Source organism: Polistes dominula, unplaced genomic scaffold, assembly GCF_049000335.1.
Source record: "Polistes dominula isolate Pdom_NZ unplaced genomic scaffold, Pdom_raw_medaka contig_6, whole genome shotgun sequence".
In the NCBI taxonomy this organism is placed as follows: domain Eukaryota; kingdom Metazoa; phylum Arthropoda; class Insecta; order Hymenoptera; family Vespidae; genus Polistes; species Polistes dominula.
The window spans coordinates 392,565-409,553 of NW_028301069.1; the positions used below are offsets into that span (position 1 = coordinate 392,565).

A 16,989-nucleotide genomic window follows, 5' to 3' on the forward strand; every position below is an offset into this window, starting at 1 on the left:
ACCGGTCTTTGTTCCCTGAATTTCCATTTTTTTCCTTTTTTTATATTCCCGGGTTTCGGCACCAATTATTTATGTGGGGAACAAGGTTAACGGAAAAGGTTGATCTGGAGATTTACGCGATAGTCGTCAATTAAAGTAACAAAAATATATAAATTTATTAACAAGATACAACTAAACTCTTGGACGCCATATATAGGACTAACTTACATTTCGACCGTTACGTTCAACTTGGGTTTAGTTAGTCTAGTACCCGCATAGGGAGGAAGGGCGCCAGTGTGCCGCGTCGATACACTAGGCACGTATCGCCACACACTTGTAGCGGTACGACCGATGGTCGCGCCATCTAAGTTACTAGAAGGCTAGGGAATCACGCTAGCAAGTGTGGTCACCAGACGAGTACAGGCTGTGCGTAGCCGTTGAGAAGTGTACAAGAAAGAAAAGCAAGTCGCATCCTAACAATAAAAATCATAAAATAAAATTCAGTCTAATATTATCTTTACTATAGAGAAACCCTCTGCAGTAAATTGGTGCCGAAACCCGGGAACGTCCGCGTAAAAAAAATAAAAAAATAATACAAAAACTAAAATAGAAAAAATAATAAAAAGAAGAACAATGGCACAATCAACCAGCGAAGCCAACGTGGCCCGTGCCGACACCGACACAAAGGAAGTCAACGCCAGTGAATTTAGAAATGTAAATCTTCCATCCTTTTGGAAAGAGGAACCAAATTTATGGTTCGTGATGTTGGAAAAGGAATTCGCGGCGTACAACGTTAAATCGGATGCCGTAAAAGTGTCAGCGGTGGTAAGAAGTTTGGATACCACGCTGATAAGAGAGGTATACGACATCCTAGCAGCCCCTCCCGAACAATGTACGTACACACATTTGAAAGAAGCCTTAGTACAGAGACTAACTAAATCCGACGAACAACGGCTAGGGCGATTGTTAATGGGAGTGGAATTAGGAGACAAAACACCCTCCGAACTTTGGAGAGAAATGAAACGCTTAGCAGGAGATAGTGTTAGCGAGAAAATGCTCCTAACATTATGGATGCAGAGGATGCCAACCAGGGCACAAGAGATCCTGGCCATTGCAGACGAAAATACGTCACCCGCAAAGTTAGCGGAAATGGGTGATAAGATCCTAGAGAGAGAGCGTCTGCCGGAAACGGCCGCCATTACGGAAGCAGCGCCAATAGGAAGTGCCGCTCAAACAACAATCAATCGCGAGGTAGCGGAAATCAAGCGGGAAATCGCGCAACTAACGAAGGAGATGAAAAACCTAATGCGCGGCAGAAGAAGGTACCGAAGTTTCCGCGCAAGATCCCGAAGTAGAAGCCGATCATCAAGCAAACACCGAAACAATGACGGCCTATGTTATTACCACTGGAAATTCGCGGAACAATCGTGGAAGTGCAGACCCCCGTGCAAGTGGACAGGCCCGGATAAAAGAAAGCCTTCGGAAAACTAATGCAAGCGTCTCAAATAGAGGCATTTGACGACGCGACGAGAAACCTGCGCCTCATGGTAAATGATAGGAAAACAGGAGCATGTTTTCTGATAGACACTGGTGCAGACGTCTCAGTGATTCCACGTACTTCGATAAGTGAAACCAAAGACAATACGTGTAAGTTGTACGCGGCAAATGGTGCAGAAATAGACACATACGGAAAAAAACTTTTAAACTTAAATCTTGGACTCCGTCGAGATTTTTCATGGAGATTCATTATAGCGAATGTTTCTAAAGCAATAATAGGCGCCGATTTCTTGCATTTTTATAATTTATTACCTGATTTAAGAAACAAAAAATTGTTGGACGGCAATACATTGCTTTCTAGGAAAGCAGAATTAGTAAATATCGACGTTCCAACCATTTTGACCATTAATTGCAATAGTCCGTATTTAGAACTTTTAGGGAGTACGCAGATTTAACGAAACCAACTTCCAGGAAACCCATCAGCCACACGGTGAAACATCATATAATCACAAAAGGTCCTCCAATAGCAGAGAGAGCAAGAAGGCTAAATCCGGAAAAACTGCGAATCGCACAAGCCGAATTTCAGCAACTAGTCAACGAAGGAATCTGTCGCCCGTCCAAGAGTCAATGGGCGAGCCCTCTGCATATGGTACCAAAGAAAAACGGCGAATGGAGACCATGTGGAGATTATAGGCGACTAAATAGCGTTACGGTACCAGACAGGTACCCCATTCCACATGTACACGACGTCACGCAACAATTTCGTGACTGTAACATATTTTCTACAATAGACTTGTCTAGAGCATATCACCAAATTCCGTTGGCTGAGGAAGATATAGAAAAAACAGCGGTAATCACACCTTTTGGTCTGTACGAATACACAGTGATGCCTTTCGGTTTATGTAACGCGGCGCAAACGTTCCAAAGGTTTATGAACATAGTATTAAGCAAATTAGATTTTTGTGCCTGTTACATAGATGATATAATTGTAGCGTCTAAAAATAAGGAATCCCATGAAAAACATCTGCGTGCAATATTCAATAGACTTAGGCAATATGGACTAACAATAAACATTTCAAAGTGCAATTTTTTTCAAAATAGCGTAAACTACTTAGGTTATAAGATAGATAATAAGGGTATAGCGCCGTTGGATGAGCGAGTCCACGCTATACAAAACTATACAAAACCAAAGACTGTTTCAGATATGCGACGTTTCCTTGGGGTAGTGAATTTTTATAGGAGGTTCTTACCAAAGGCTGCAGAATGGCTTGATCCACTTAACAAATATATGGTAGGTGCCAAGAAGCACGACAAAAGACTGATAGAATGGAATCAAGCAGCGGAAGAAGCGTTCAAAAAAGCCAAAGAAGCAATTGCCACAGCAACATTATTGGCATACCCAAAAGAAAAAGCGATATTAAAATTAAAGACTGATGCTTCCGATAACGCAATTGGAGCAGTGTTAGAACAATTCTGTGATAACAAATGGGAACCACTAGGATATTTCTCAAGGAAACTAGAAAAAGCGCAAATTAGATATAGTGTGCATGATAGGGAATTGTTAGCTATTTATAAAAGTTTAAAGTTTTTTAGGTATTTTGTCGAAGGAAGAGAATTAATAATAGAGACTGACCATAAACCACTGTCATACGCCTTTAAGCAAAATACGGACAAAGCAAGCCCAAGACAAGCCAGACAGTTGGATTACGTAGGACAGTTTACTTCCAAAATTGTTTACGTTGCTGGAAAGGACAATGTGGCAGCTGACGCTATGTCAAGACTGGAAACCATAGACATGCCAGTCCTAGTATCAACAGAAGAGCTAATGGCAAAGCAACAAGAGGATGACGAACTAAAGAATATTTTAGCAGAAGAAAAATGGAACCTGCAAAAGATTTTCCTCGATAGCTCTGATAAATACATATATGGCGACATAGTAGGAAAAAGCATAAGACCATACGTTCCGGTCTCTTTACGGAGGCAGATTTTTAAGAACGTACACAATTTGTCACATCCCAGCGGCAGAGTAACAAAACACCTTATAGGAAAAAGCTTCATGTGGCCAAAGATGAACAAAGATATCGCAGAATGGTCAAGGACATGTTTAGCATGCCAAAAGTGCAAAATAAGCCGTCATAACAAACAGATACCTTCGAAAATAGAAGTACCACAAGGACGTTTCGAACATGTGCACATAGACATAATAGGTCCATTACCAACGATTAAAAATATGAGATACTGCCTAACTATGATCGATAGGTTTACTCGATGGCCAGAAGCAATTCCAATGCCAGATACCTCAGCAGATACAGTGGCGACAACATTCTATTCGCAGTGGATTTCGAGATTTGGTTCTCCTATTACAATTACAACTGATCAAGGAACACAATTTGAAAGTCAACTATTTGAAGCATTAACCAAATTAGTCGGAGCGAAAAGAATTAGAACAACAGCATATCACCCTGCATCAAATGGAATGATAGAAAGATGGCATAGATCACTTAAAGCAGCAATAATGTGCCACGAAGAAAAAGACTGGGTAGGAATATTACCAACAGTGCTCCTTGGTCTACGCACAAGTCTAAAAGAAGATATAAAAGCTTCAGCTGCGGAATTGGTATATGGTGAAAACATCAGACTACCAGGAGAATTTTTCCTCAGCGAAGAGCTATTACAAGATCCACACATATTCTTAGAAAAATTAAGACAACATATAAGGCAAATCAGACCGATATCCACAGCACACCATATCAAAAAGAAACATTTTATTCAGGATAGGTTGTATACATGTACGCACATATTTTTAAGGGTCGACGCTGTAAAAAAACCATTAGAAGCACCTTACGAAGGTCCATACGAAATTATACAAAGACTTACAGATAATATTTTCAAAATTAACTATAAAGGAAAACATATAAATGTATCTATAGAAAGACTAAAACCAGCGTTCGTCGAAAAAGATTGCAATACCGATTCGTATGTACCAATTAAAACTTATTAGGTTAGGATAGAGATAATGCAATATTTTTATATATCTTTATATTTTTATATACTTGTAAATATCTATAATTTTAAGTTTCGCATTTTATGTAATAAGAAAAATGCTCCGAAGGGAGTAATGTAGCGGTACGACCGATGGTCGCGCCATCTAAGTTACTAGAAGGCTAGGGAACCACGCTAGCAAGTGTGGTCACCAGACGAGTACAGGCTGTGCGTAGCCGTTGAGAAGTGTACAAGAAAGAAAAGCAAGTCGCATCCTAACAATAAAAATCATAAAATAAAATTCAGTCTAATATTATCTTTACTATAGAGAAACCCTCTACACACTCATGCCAAGCGAGATACGCGGCCGTTCGCACTCGTCAGTCGTAACTGCGTGATAAGAGCAGAAACCACGTTGAGTTACGTGGGGAGACTCATGGTGTCTATCGCCAAGCAATACTATAAATTTCAATTTATAGTAATTGTAAATTTAATAATTAATTAATATTTATATATTAATAATTATAATCAAGTAAAGCTGTACTTGTTGTTGATTCAGTTATTACTAGCATCAACCGCAGTACAATTAATTTGTGACGTTGTTTCCAAATTTCGTAAGACAAAGGAAATTGTCTTATAAATCAACAACACAAAATGGCTGTCGTTCGAGCAAGATTCTGCTTTGTCTCAGAGGCATTGGACGTAAAATCCTCCATTTTGAGAGTCCGCACCATTCAATTAGAAGGAGAGGACACAACTTACGAATTTCCGGAACACCTTTCAACAAAGGAGAATCACCCTAATCTTTTTGAAACTAAGATTGTGAGGAACATAGTCAAGAATTTGAAAACACGGGGAAAATACCGGAAGGTCTTGATTTCTCTGGTTGATAAGCTAAAGGGACAATACTTGGATGAAGAGGGGAACGTATGTTACGACGGTATGTATTTGGATGAGTGTCGGGCATATGTTTATCCTAGTACAGTTCCCACCCAAAATCCTGAGTCAGTCTCGCATGAAAAAAATTCATCACGAGTAAAGAACGTGGTTTTAGAAAAATTTTCGGGAAAAAACCAGAACGCGACAATATTTATGGATCTTTTTGTGAGCGAATGTACTCGTTTAGGATGTAAGGAAGTAAATTACGCGGAAACGTTAAGATTTTTTTTGGAGGGCCCCGCTCTTGACTGGTTTAACAGTTTTCTAAAAGTAAACATGACCACACGACCTTGGGAACATTGGAAAAAGTCGTTTATAGATACATTTGCTGTTATAGGGTGGTCAGAAATAAAGTATGCATATGAATTTCGTTATTTAGATGGGTCGCTTTTACAGTATGCGCTAAAAAAGAGAGATCTGCTTATAGACACAGATCCTAATATTTAAGAAAATACACAAATAAATTTAATTGTTTTGGGTTTGCCAGCAAAATTTCATTTACACATAAATAGGAAAGATATAAATACAGTTGATAGTTTAATGACACTTATAAATCAGTTAGAAGGTCTCATAGAAAAAGAAAAGAAAATTATCTCAAAAACGAAAATCTCTGAAGAAAATAGATTAGAGAGAAAACCGTGCTGCCTCGGCAATAAAAAAGGATTCCCAAATAGATATCATTCAGAAGATATGGGCAGGTCAAAACCCCCTGATAAAGTAAAATCAAGAAACGATAAAATAAAAATAATAAATAACGCAAAGATCGAAGAAAGTGTAGCGTTTTCGGATGAGTCAAAAAACGGATTACGATCCCACTTATTAGATTAAGAATTAATATCAAGGATACGCCAGTAGTTGCGGTATATGACTCGGGAGCGAACGTATCCATAATAAATTACGATACAATAGTAAAACTAAAATTAAACAAAAAAATAAGTGGGAAAAATAAACTAAATACATTTGCGGGCACTACGAATACGTTAGGCAAAATAAATTTAAAAACGAAGATCTTTAATATTTCAGGTACAATATGTTTTTATATTGTAAAAAGTGATTCTTTTCAAGATGACATTTTGTTAGGTTTAGATGCAATAAAAGAATTTAAACTTTGTCAGGATGAGAATTTGAAAATCTTTCACAATAATACAAAGAAATACCACATACAGGAAAATTTGAACACTGAGTATATATCAACGAATACGGTTGTAAACAGTGAAAGTCCTTGGAAACGTGTGTGGAATAAACACAAAGAGTTATTTACAGAAGACAAATTCGAAGTAGGCAGAGTAAAAGGTTACGAAGCGACAATAAAGCTTATTGAAAATAAATACATTGCGCGTAAACCGTACAAATGTTCCATAGCGGATAACGAAGAAATAAATTCGCAAATAAAATCGTTAGTGAGAGTAGGTCTAATTGAACGCTCCACTAGTCCTTTCGCATCCCCGGTAACTCTTGTTTTGAAGAAGGAAGAAGGGAGAAAGTCACGGTTATGTGTAAACTACAGCGAACTAAATAAAATAATAATACTAGAATGCCATCCTTTTCCGATTATTGATGATCTATTAACTAGAGTAAGGGATTGTAAAATTTTTTTCGAAATTGGATATAAACTCGGCCTTCTGGTCAATCTCAATTAGAGAAAAAGATAGATATAAAACCGCGTTTATAACCCAAAACGGGCATTGGCAATGGAAATGTTTGCCTTTTGGATTAAAATCGTCTCCAGCTATTTTTCAGAGAATTCTGAGTGACATAATAGCGAAAAATAATCTCGAAACCTTCGCGATTAATTACATCGACGATATTTTGATTTTTTCCAAAAATTACACAGATCATATACGGCATATTAATGAAGTTCTCATAGCCATTAAAAAAGCGGGTTTTAAATTAAATAAAAAAAATGCATATTTGCACAAAAATCGGTTATATATTTAGGACATGAAATTAAAGAAAATGAGGTAAGACCCCTAAATGATAACTTGATCGCAATTAAAAATTTTCCTACACCGCAAAATCAAAAAAATGTGAGGCAACTTTTGGGCAAAATAAATTTCTATTTAAAATATATACCACAAGCTTCGATTGAGTTAGAACCACTGTATAATTTACTTAGGAAAAATGTAAAATTTGAATGGACACAAGAATGTGAAAACAGCTTCAAAAAAATACAAAACTATCTCAGTTCGGAACCGATAGTGGCAATTTTTGACCCAAAACTTCCCATATACATTTTCACTGATGCATCTAAAAAAGGAGTAGCGGCAGTTTTGAAACAACCTCAGAAAGATAACTCTATTAAACCAGTTTATTTTTTCTCAAAAAAATTAACAAAGTCACAAGAAAATAAACGCGCTATTTTCTTGGAACTCCTGGCAATAAAAGAGTGTATTTTATATTAACAACATAAACTAATAGGAAATAAATTCACGATATTTACAGACCACAAGCCGCTGGAAAATTTTAATGTGAAAAAGAGCAAAGATCCTGAATTATTGGCTTTATTAAACTACATTTCTAATTTTGATTTTGAAATCAAGTATAACCCGGGCAAAAATAATTCAGAAGCAGATAGCTTTTCGCGAAACCCGGTACTAGATGAAAGCATAAGTAGTGAAACGGCTATCAAAATAGTAAATTTTTTATCAATGGAAGAATTAATAAACGATCAAAAACAATTAGATATAAAAAAAGAAGACAAAATAGTAAAAAGAAATAACATTTGTTATAAAATTCTAAACAACAAAGGAAAAATATGGATTTCGGAAAGTTTAGGAATTCGATTGATAAAAAAGATTCACAACGAAAGCCATATTGGAGTAAAGCAGTTAACTCTGACTTTAACTCCAAAATATTATTTTGGAAATATGCATAAACATATAAAACTTATTTGCCGAGCATGCGATACTTGTATAAGAAATAAATCGAGGTTCGGAAACTTTATGCAACCCCTTTCACAATTAGGCCCAGCGTCGGAGCCCTTTCAAATAATATCCTTGGATACAATAGGAGGGTTCAGCGGAAACAAGTCACCAAAAAAATATTTGCATTTAGTCGTAGATCATTTCACGAAGTACGCTTTTGTAGTGACCTCAAAAACGCAGTCGGCAAAAGATTTCATAAATTTAATTAAAAAAGTTCAAAAAAGGGGGAAAATAAAATTACTACTAACTGACCAATATGCTGGAATAAACTCAAAAGAATTTAAAAGATTTCTAAAAGCAGAAAACATAACAAACATTTTCACCGCGGTAGATTGCCCTTTTTCAAACGGGCAAAACGAACGAACAAATCAAACATTAGTAAATGCAATTAGATGTAAAATTTTCGAAAATAAAGATAGGCCGTGGTCAGTCATAGCGGAAAAATGTGTAGAGAACTACAATAATACGATACACAGCACAACAAAATTTACTCCGAATTATCTGCTAAACGGAATTGATAAATCTTTTTTCCCTTCGGAACTAAACGAAAACAATTTGGAAAATCTAGATAAAAATAGAAAGATAGCATTTTTAAATGCACAAAAAATTAAAACATAAACGTAATATAACATACAAAGTCGGTGATCTAGTTTATATTCAGAACGGAAATCGTTTAAATAGGAAAAAACTGGACCCAGTCAGAGTGGGCCCGTTTAAAATAAAACATAAAATTTCGGATTTATTGTATGTTATTGATTCGGGATTTAAAACACCGGAGTCAAATGTATATCATGCGAGTAAAATGATTCCCTATTTCCAAGCTCCTGACTCCTGTAACGTATGTCAAAGGGGGGGGGGATGTAAGTTTGGGCTAGGCCAAACTATAACGCGACACGTCAGAGGTCGTGCCTGCTCGACACTCATGCCAAGCGAGATACGCGGCCGTTCGCACTCGTCAGTCGTAACTGCGTGATAAGAGCAGAAACCACGTTGAGTTACGTGGGGAGACTCATGGTGTCTATCGCCAAGCAATATTATAAATTTCAATTTATAGTAATTGTAAATTTAATAATTAATTAATATTTATATATTAATAATTATAATCAAGTAAAGCTGTACTTGTTGTTGATTCAGTTATTACTAGCATCAACCGCAGTACAATTAATTTGTGACGTTGTTTCCAAATTTCGTAAGACAAAGGAAATTGTCTTATATATATATATATATATATATATATATATATAATGTTCTATCTTTAATTATTTGATTTCAATTATTATTTTGGTAGGGAGGTTATGAATAAATAAACAGAACTGTTTCACTGTAAAATAGAGAGACAACATTCAATGTTTATTATTCACTTTGTTGTTCCCTTTTTTAGTAAAACCTCTTTTGTTAACTTCTGCGCAATAAATCATGCCCCGTGTATCACCTTTCCTCCTTAAGATTCTTGTCAGCTAGTCTAAGATCGCAGGAAAATTCAAATGATATTAAGAAAGTATATTATACTTTCTTACACATATATATATATATATATATATATATATATATATATATATATATATATATATATATATATATATATATATATATACATAAATTATAAATAAATTAATAATTTCTTTATTTTTTTATTTTAAAATAATGCTTCCCTTTCGGGATACATGGGGTGCGTCGACCCGTTTTAATATAATACATCTTTACAAATATACATTTTTACAAATACACCTATACACAAGTACACCTTTATTAACGTCTTCTTACTACCACATCCTCTTAACACCGCTCTTTCCTCCTACATAATTCCTTCATCCATTCCATTCCCTTTCCCTCCTCTCCCATCAACACTTCTATCCTCTTTTCCGTTTCCGAATAGTTACATTCCCTCATCACATGCATTCCTGTCTCTTTCTCTATCCCACACAATCTGCACATAATCTTCTCATCCTCTTTTATCCAATATCTGCTTGCCCTCCATTCATTCCCTAATTTAAATCTTGCCATCATTTTCAATTTTTTTCCTTTACTTTTTTCTTGCAGATATTTTGGTATCCCTTCTGTTCTCCATCTTCTATATTCCCTGTTGTACTTTGATTCTTCTATCCTTTTATCCCTTTCCTTTCTTTCCTCTTCTGTCACTTTATTTCTCCATATCTCTGCCACATTCTGTCCGTTATCATCTCTTGCCTCTGCTTCCCATCTATTTAATCCTGCTCTTTCATACATTTTTACCCTCAATCTACCCATTCTCGTTTCCTCCAATTTCTCCTTATCCATCTCTCTCCTGCAATGTCTTAGAAGTTCATTTTCCGCCCTCTTAATCTTTTCTTCATACTTAATCACCCTTACTCCTGCTTCCACTGCTATTCTTTCCACCTTCGTTTCCTCCCTTATCAAATATCCTGGTACACTTAAATCCAGTCCTAGTAAATTCCTTAAGTACCTATCCTGTATTCTTTCCAACTCCTTCCTCTCCTCTATCCTCCAAATTTCCACTGCATACATGAATATACTCTTTACCATTGAATTGAACATTATCATTCTCCTACTAAAGTCTCCACCAAATTTCCTCTCTCCAATGCTTCATACTTGTACCATAGCTGCTACTGCCCTCCTTCTTACGTCCTGATTGTGCGACTATTCCTTGTTGTTGTACCTAAACGTGTATCCTAGATATTTGAACTCGCTTACCTCCTCTATCTCTTTCCCATTATAGAACTATTCTCTTTTTTTCTGCTTCTTTCCTTACTGAACATCATCACTTTCGTTTTTTCTGTGTTTACTTTCAGATCTCCTCACGCTCTCCATCATTTTTTCTAGTTCTCTCTTCTATCTGCATTTTCTCTATCTCATCCCATGTTTCTTCATCCGTTATCACATAATCTATGACGCTACTTCCTATTTTGCTTACAAAAGTCCATTCCCCCTTTTCATCATTTTTCTTACTTCCGTTCAGTATCATTAGACTGTTCTCCGCTATCATCTTCAGCAATTCATGCCCCTGTGCGTTTATCACCCTGTCCTTTGATTTTCTTTTCTCCTCTTCCCCCATCCAGCATGTTCCTCCTTTATCCGAAATCCTTGCGTTGAAATCACCCATTATTTGCCACCTCTTTCCTTCATTCCTTTCTATGCATTCCTCCAATTCTCTCAGCATTTCCCTCTCTCCCCCTCTGTTGTATACAATTATTAGGTGCCAAATTACTTCTTCTGCTACCCTTATCTCAAGCTGTATCATTCCCTCCTTACCTGCCTCTGCTTTCACAATCTCTAAGTCCTTTCTTACTCCGGCTATCATTCCACCCCTGTATCTACCCTTCATTTTATCCTTCCTCGCCTCTTGCACTATCCAGTGGTAATTTCTTGGGATTAATTCTTCCGTCTTCTAGCACCCCTTCTTGTCTAACCATGTCTCCTGCAGTCCTAATATATCAAATTTCTCCAAATATTCCTAAAAATCCTTCTCCTTGTTCCTTATCCCTGCTACATTTCATGCCATTATTCTCACCCTTCTCCCTTCCTTTGTCTCTATACTTTTTCCCTTCTGTTTTTTCCCTCCTCCTTCTTGCCTCTTCTTGTTCCTCTTCTTTCTCTCCCTTTCACCTAGCTCCTGTTATCCTCTGTCATATAATAACTCTGTTTCTCCTTCACTAGCTTCTTTTCTCTATCACTCCATCTATACCACACTCCGTCTATTTCCAACTTTCTATAACGTATTATCACCTTCCTTCCTTGCTTTCTTAATTCCCTCGCCTGGCTTACTATATCTCTTTGAACCATTCTTTCCTCCCTTGTTCTGTCATGCTCAATATATACCAGTTCATCTCCTAACTTTTTCTTATTTTGCATAATACTCTCCTTTTCTTCTCTCTTGCTCAATTTCACTCATATAATTTTCTTTTCATACCCCATCAGATTCACTTCTTCTACCTTCACCTCTGTGTCCAATTTTCGCTTAAAAAAGACCTCCATCTCTTTCTCCAAACCTTTTCTATCTCTTTTTTACCCCCTTATTATTACACATCTTTTTTTTTCCTCCGCCTCCCACTTTTCACATCTTCTTTCTACCTCTTTTACCCATTTCTCTACCTCCGTTTGTTTTCCTGCCTCCATTCTTAAATCGCTGCTGCTTCTCGCCACCCCTTTGTTTCCTTCTTTCATTCTGTTCTCCCATTCCTGTAGTTTATTTTTTCAATCCTGCAGTTTTTCCTCTAGTCTTTTTTCTAACTCTTGACTTCTTCTCTCCCACTCCTTTCCCTTCCTTTCAATCTCCTTCGCCACTTCTTCCCTTAACTCCATCTTCAATTTTGCAACCTCTTGCTTTACGTCTCTCTCCCCCTCCATCATTTTTTCCATTATAATAAACATCGACTCTCTATCCGTCTTATTCGCATATTTTTCTTGTAACCCTTTCACTACTGACTTCTCACCTTCCATTTGCCCTGTACTTTTTTTTGTCACCATCTCCCTCTCCTCTGGCGAGTTCAACTCTCTCTTTCTCGATATCATCTCTCTTATGTCTCCTGTACTATCTGATTTGTGCCTAGATCAGGTCAGCGCCCTGTTCGGTCTTCCTCTGTCCTTCTTCTTTTGCTCCTTATCCACACCTACTTCTTCTGCGCTCCCGTCAGAGCCCTTCTTTACCGACCGTCTTATCTCACTTTCCCTCAAACCACTCTCCTTACCGTAGTCGTTGTTTGGCTGGCGTCACGGCGCTTCTTCACCGCCGAGATAAGTTATGGCGAGTCTGCATTGAGCGACAACTGTTGCGCGTTCTGATTGGGCAGATTAAATCCCAAACATTTCCGCCCGCCATCAGCAACGAAGTTGATGATGAGTTATGCTGCCTTCTGAGTGGTCACTGGGAGGACTGCGAGCTTGGTGATCGGCCTGGTGAGTGTTGTGGTAGCTGTCTTCAGTAAAACCACCCTGGTGAGTCCATCCTTCCTTGGCAGCAATTTAAGCACCCTAGCCATGGGCCATTTTCCTGGAGGCAAACGCTCATCAGTAAGGAGAACGAGAGAACCTACCTGAATCTGGTTGTGAGCGTGATGCCACTTTGAGATAGCTTGTAGTTGTTGTAAATACTGAGTTGACCACATGCGCCAGAAATGTTGAACTCGTTGCTGAATGAACTGCCATCTGGAGAGCCGACTTGCTGAGATGTCCAAGAGTGAGCCTTCAGGAACAGCATTAAGTGCCGTTCCTATGAGAAAGTGCCCTGGCGTGAGCACTGAGATGTCTTCTAGATCATCGCTGAGCGGTTCGAGTGGTCTGGAATTGAGAATGGCTTCAATTTGAGCGAGGAGTGTGGAAGTCTCCTCATACGTGAGCAGTGTGTCTCCGACAGATCTTCTGAGATGAAATTTCAGAGACTTGACTACTGCTTCCCATTTCCCACCCATGTGGGGGGGGCTGCAGGCGGCTTGAAATGCCACTGTGTTTTGTCCTGAACTAGCACAGAAGAGATCTCCCGATGTCCTGAAGAGCTTTCTGAAAAACATTGCATGAGCTTAACTTCAGCGCCCAAGAAGTTGGTGCCACAATCAGCGTAAATGTCTGATGGGACACCGCGCCTTGAGGTGAAGCGTCTGTAAGTTGCAATGAAGCCCTCAGCTGAGTAGTCTGAAACGACATCGAGATGAGCGGCCGAAGTTGATAGACAGACAAATACACAGATCCAACCCTTGTGAGTCTTGAAGCCACGTCCTTTACAAGTCTTGAGCGTGAGCGGTCCAGCGTAGTCAATGCCTGTGTGAGAGAACGGGCGTGATGGAGTGACTCGCGCCAGAGGTAGTTGGCCCATCAATTGCTGAGCACGGATTCCCCCTGTAACGAGCACACACCACACACCTGAGAACATAAGACTTCACTGGAGCTCTTCCTCCGATGATCCAGTAGAGTTGTCTGATGAGTGCCAGAGTCGACTGAGTGCCTCCATGCATGGTTTTCTTGTGAGCATGGGCGATGACGAGTTCTGAGAGCCTGGAGCTACGAGGGAGAATTGCTGGATGTTTAGCCTCGTACATGAGTTCGGACTTTGAGAGGCGACCGCCCACCCTGAGCACACCGCCGGCATCAATGAATGCGGTGAGTCTAGAGAGTGGGTGCGAGCTTGGCAGCTGAGATTGTCTTGAGAGCACTGAGATTTCTTCTGAGTAGTACGCTGATTGAGTGGCCTTGACCTAAAAGAGTCGTGAGTCTTCCATGCTTTTAGCTGAGATACAGGCTGCTGGTGTCGAGTCAAGCTCTCCTGAGAGCCTCTTGAGAAATCTATTGCAGAGAGCTGTAACTCGGAGCAACCTGTTGAGCGATGAGTATCGATGAATGAGATCCCAATGATAACTCGGAGAAGATCGTACCGCGTGATGTGCGACACGAGCACGAGCTTCTTGTGCTCATTAGTCATCAGGAGCTGTATCGACCTGAGCTGGCCATGAGGCCATTATTTGGGTGAGCCATGGTGGTCCCCTTCACCATAGAGAGTGCTTTTCCAGCTGGTCTGTGGTTATCCCACGCGATGCACAGTCAGCTGGGTTTGATGTGCTAGGCACATACCTCCAATGAGCGTTCCTTGAGAGTTCTTGAATTTTGATTACGCGGTTGTGTACGTAATCCTTCCATCTTGATGGATGAGCCTTGATCCATGTGAGAGATACCTGAGAGTCCGTCCACAAAATTGTCTTAGATATGATCATGTTTAGAGTAGCGCAAACATGATTCATGAGCGTGGAGAGTAGCAGCGCTGCTGAGAGTTCTAACCTCGGGATGGTTAGCCGCTTGAGCGGTGAGACGTTAGTCCTTGAGCAGATTAGAGAGACCTTGGCGCCAGTGGACGGCGAGTTGACAACGAGATACACAACAGCTGCCATTGCGAATTGCGATTCATCAGAGAAGCCATGTAGTTCAACAGCTGAGTTAGAGAGCGTGTTGAACCAACGTGGGATGGAGAGTGTTGCCAGACTAATGAGATCTTGTCTGATGCTGAACCATTGTGTGATGAGCTGTTCTGAGAGTGGTTCGTCCCAGTCGAGGTTATGCAACCAGAGAGCCTGAAGAAAGATCTTAGCCTTAATTATGACTGGAGATGCGAAGCCTAATGGATCAAATATTTGTGCTACTTCTGAGAGGACTAGACGTTTCGAGAATTGTTTGGAGGGAGAAGACGAGATTGTTGAGAAGTCGAACGTATCCTGTTGAGGTGACCATCGAATACCAAGGATTTTGGTATCGCAGTCATCAAATGAGATGCCTGAGGTGTCGTCAAGCTCAGACGAGACCTCTCTCAACAGTTGCTGAGAAGTAGAGTGCCACTTGGCCAGCGGGAATCCGCCCGCATGGCAGAGCTGTATGAGTTGTTGAGCAGTCTCCACGAGCTGTTCCACTGTATCGGATCCTCCGAAGATGTCGTCAACATAACGCCTGTGAGTGATCGGTTTGACAGCAAGAGGATAATGAGAGCCTTTATCTTCAGCGAGCTGAAGCAGCATTCTTACAGCTAGGAACGGTGCAGACTTCGTTCCACAAGTTACTGTGGTAAGCTGAAAATAAGATTCAACGTGCTGTTTGTTCCCCCACACGTAGCGTTGAAGATCCTGGTCATCTGGGTGTATCTTGATTTGCCGATACATCTTTGTGATGTCAGTCGCAAACAGATACTTGAGTTGGCGTATCCAAATGAGCAAGTCGAAGATGTTGAGCACCAGATTAGGACCAACGTGAGTGATGTCATTGAGCGAGTGACCAGTGGAGCTGGCGCTGGAACCGTTAAAAATAACTCTGAGCTTCGTGGTGGAGCTGTCTGGCTTGAGTACCCCATGATGAGGCAGATAGTAATGTGGCCTTCTACCAACTGAGCTGTCATTGAGCTTGAGCATGTGCTGAGCTTGTTCATACTCTCGCATGAACTGAGTGTACAATCGGTCGTACTGAGTGTCTCTGCCAAGTCGCCTGAGAATTCGTTGGAGCGATCGATAAGCTGTCTGATAAGAATCTCCCAGGACTGTTGGGGGTGATTTGAGCGGCATCCTGACGATGTAGCGCCCTGTTGAGTCCCTTGAATTAGTGGTCTTGAAGTAGAGCTCACACTCCTGCTCCTCAGGAGTGAGCGATGAGTTGTCCGATGATGAAGGTTCTTCTTGGACCCAAAACCGTGTCAACAACTCTTGCAAGGATGAGTTTGATGCCTGAGAGCTGCCATGATGAGTTGTTCTTGCAAGCGTGACCGGTGCCTGAATTGGGCCTATGACCAGCTACCAAAAGATTGACAATTGAGCAATGGGAGTTCTTTCTGAGTGCCTAATGATATTAGGCATGATGAGTTGGCCGTAGAAGTCTGCTCCAACTATAACCTCTACTGCTTTTGGAACGAGAAACTCTGGATCAGCGAGATTTAAACCCTTCAGGTGTTGCTAGTCGGGTTCCTGTTGAGTCTTTATGGCCGGCAGGATGGTGGTAACTGTCTTTAATACGTGAGCTGAAATTGTCACTGTGAGTCGTCTATACCTTGATTGAAGGTTGAGCGTGACAATTCCTCTTGTTTGAGAAGTCCGTTTTCCACCGACACCATAAACGTCCAGCCTTGAGTGCCTTCGTTGTAACTTGAGCTGCTGGGTGAGCTTTTCTGAGATGAATGAGATTTCTGATCCAGGGTCGATGAGCAGACGAA

At 39.8% G+C, this 16,989-nt stretch overlaps 2 protein-coding genes across 2 annotated transcripts; one reads left to right on the plus strand and one right to left on the minus strand.

The window, feature by feature from the left end:
* The first annotated feature begins 612 nt into the window (after nt 1-612).
* On the plus strand, nt 613-1,470 carry LOC149031353 (uncharacterized). Its single transcript, XM_089176288.1, has one exon. The coding sequence runs from the start codon at nt 613-615 to the stop codon at nt 1,468-1,470; it is 858 nt and encodes a 285-aa protein (XP_089032414.1).
* An 11,689-nt stretch (nt 1,471-13,159) lies between these two features.
* Nucleotides 13,160-13,825, minus strand: LOC149031354 (uncharacterized). Its single transcript, XM_089176289.1, has one exon. It carries the CDS (start codon nt 13,823-13,825, stop codon nt 13,160-13,162), a length of 666 nt encoding a protein of 221 aa, XP_089032415.1.
* Nucleotides 13,826-16,989: the final 3,164 nt, after the last annotated feature.

Coding starts and splice junctions, on each gene's coding strand:
- LOC149031354 (XM_089176289.1), bottom strand. CDS start 13,825: ATGTTTTTCAGAAAGCTCTTCAGGACATCGGGAGATCTCTTCTGTGCT.
- LOC149031353 (XM_089176288.1), top strand. CDS start 613: ATGGCACAATCAACCAGCGAAGCCAACGTGGCCCGTGCCGACACCGAC.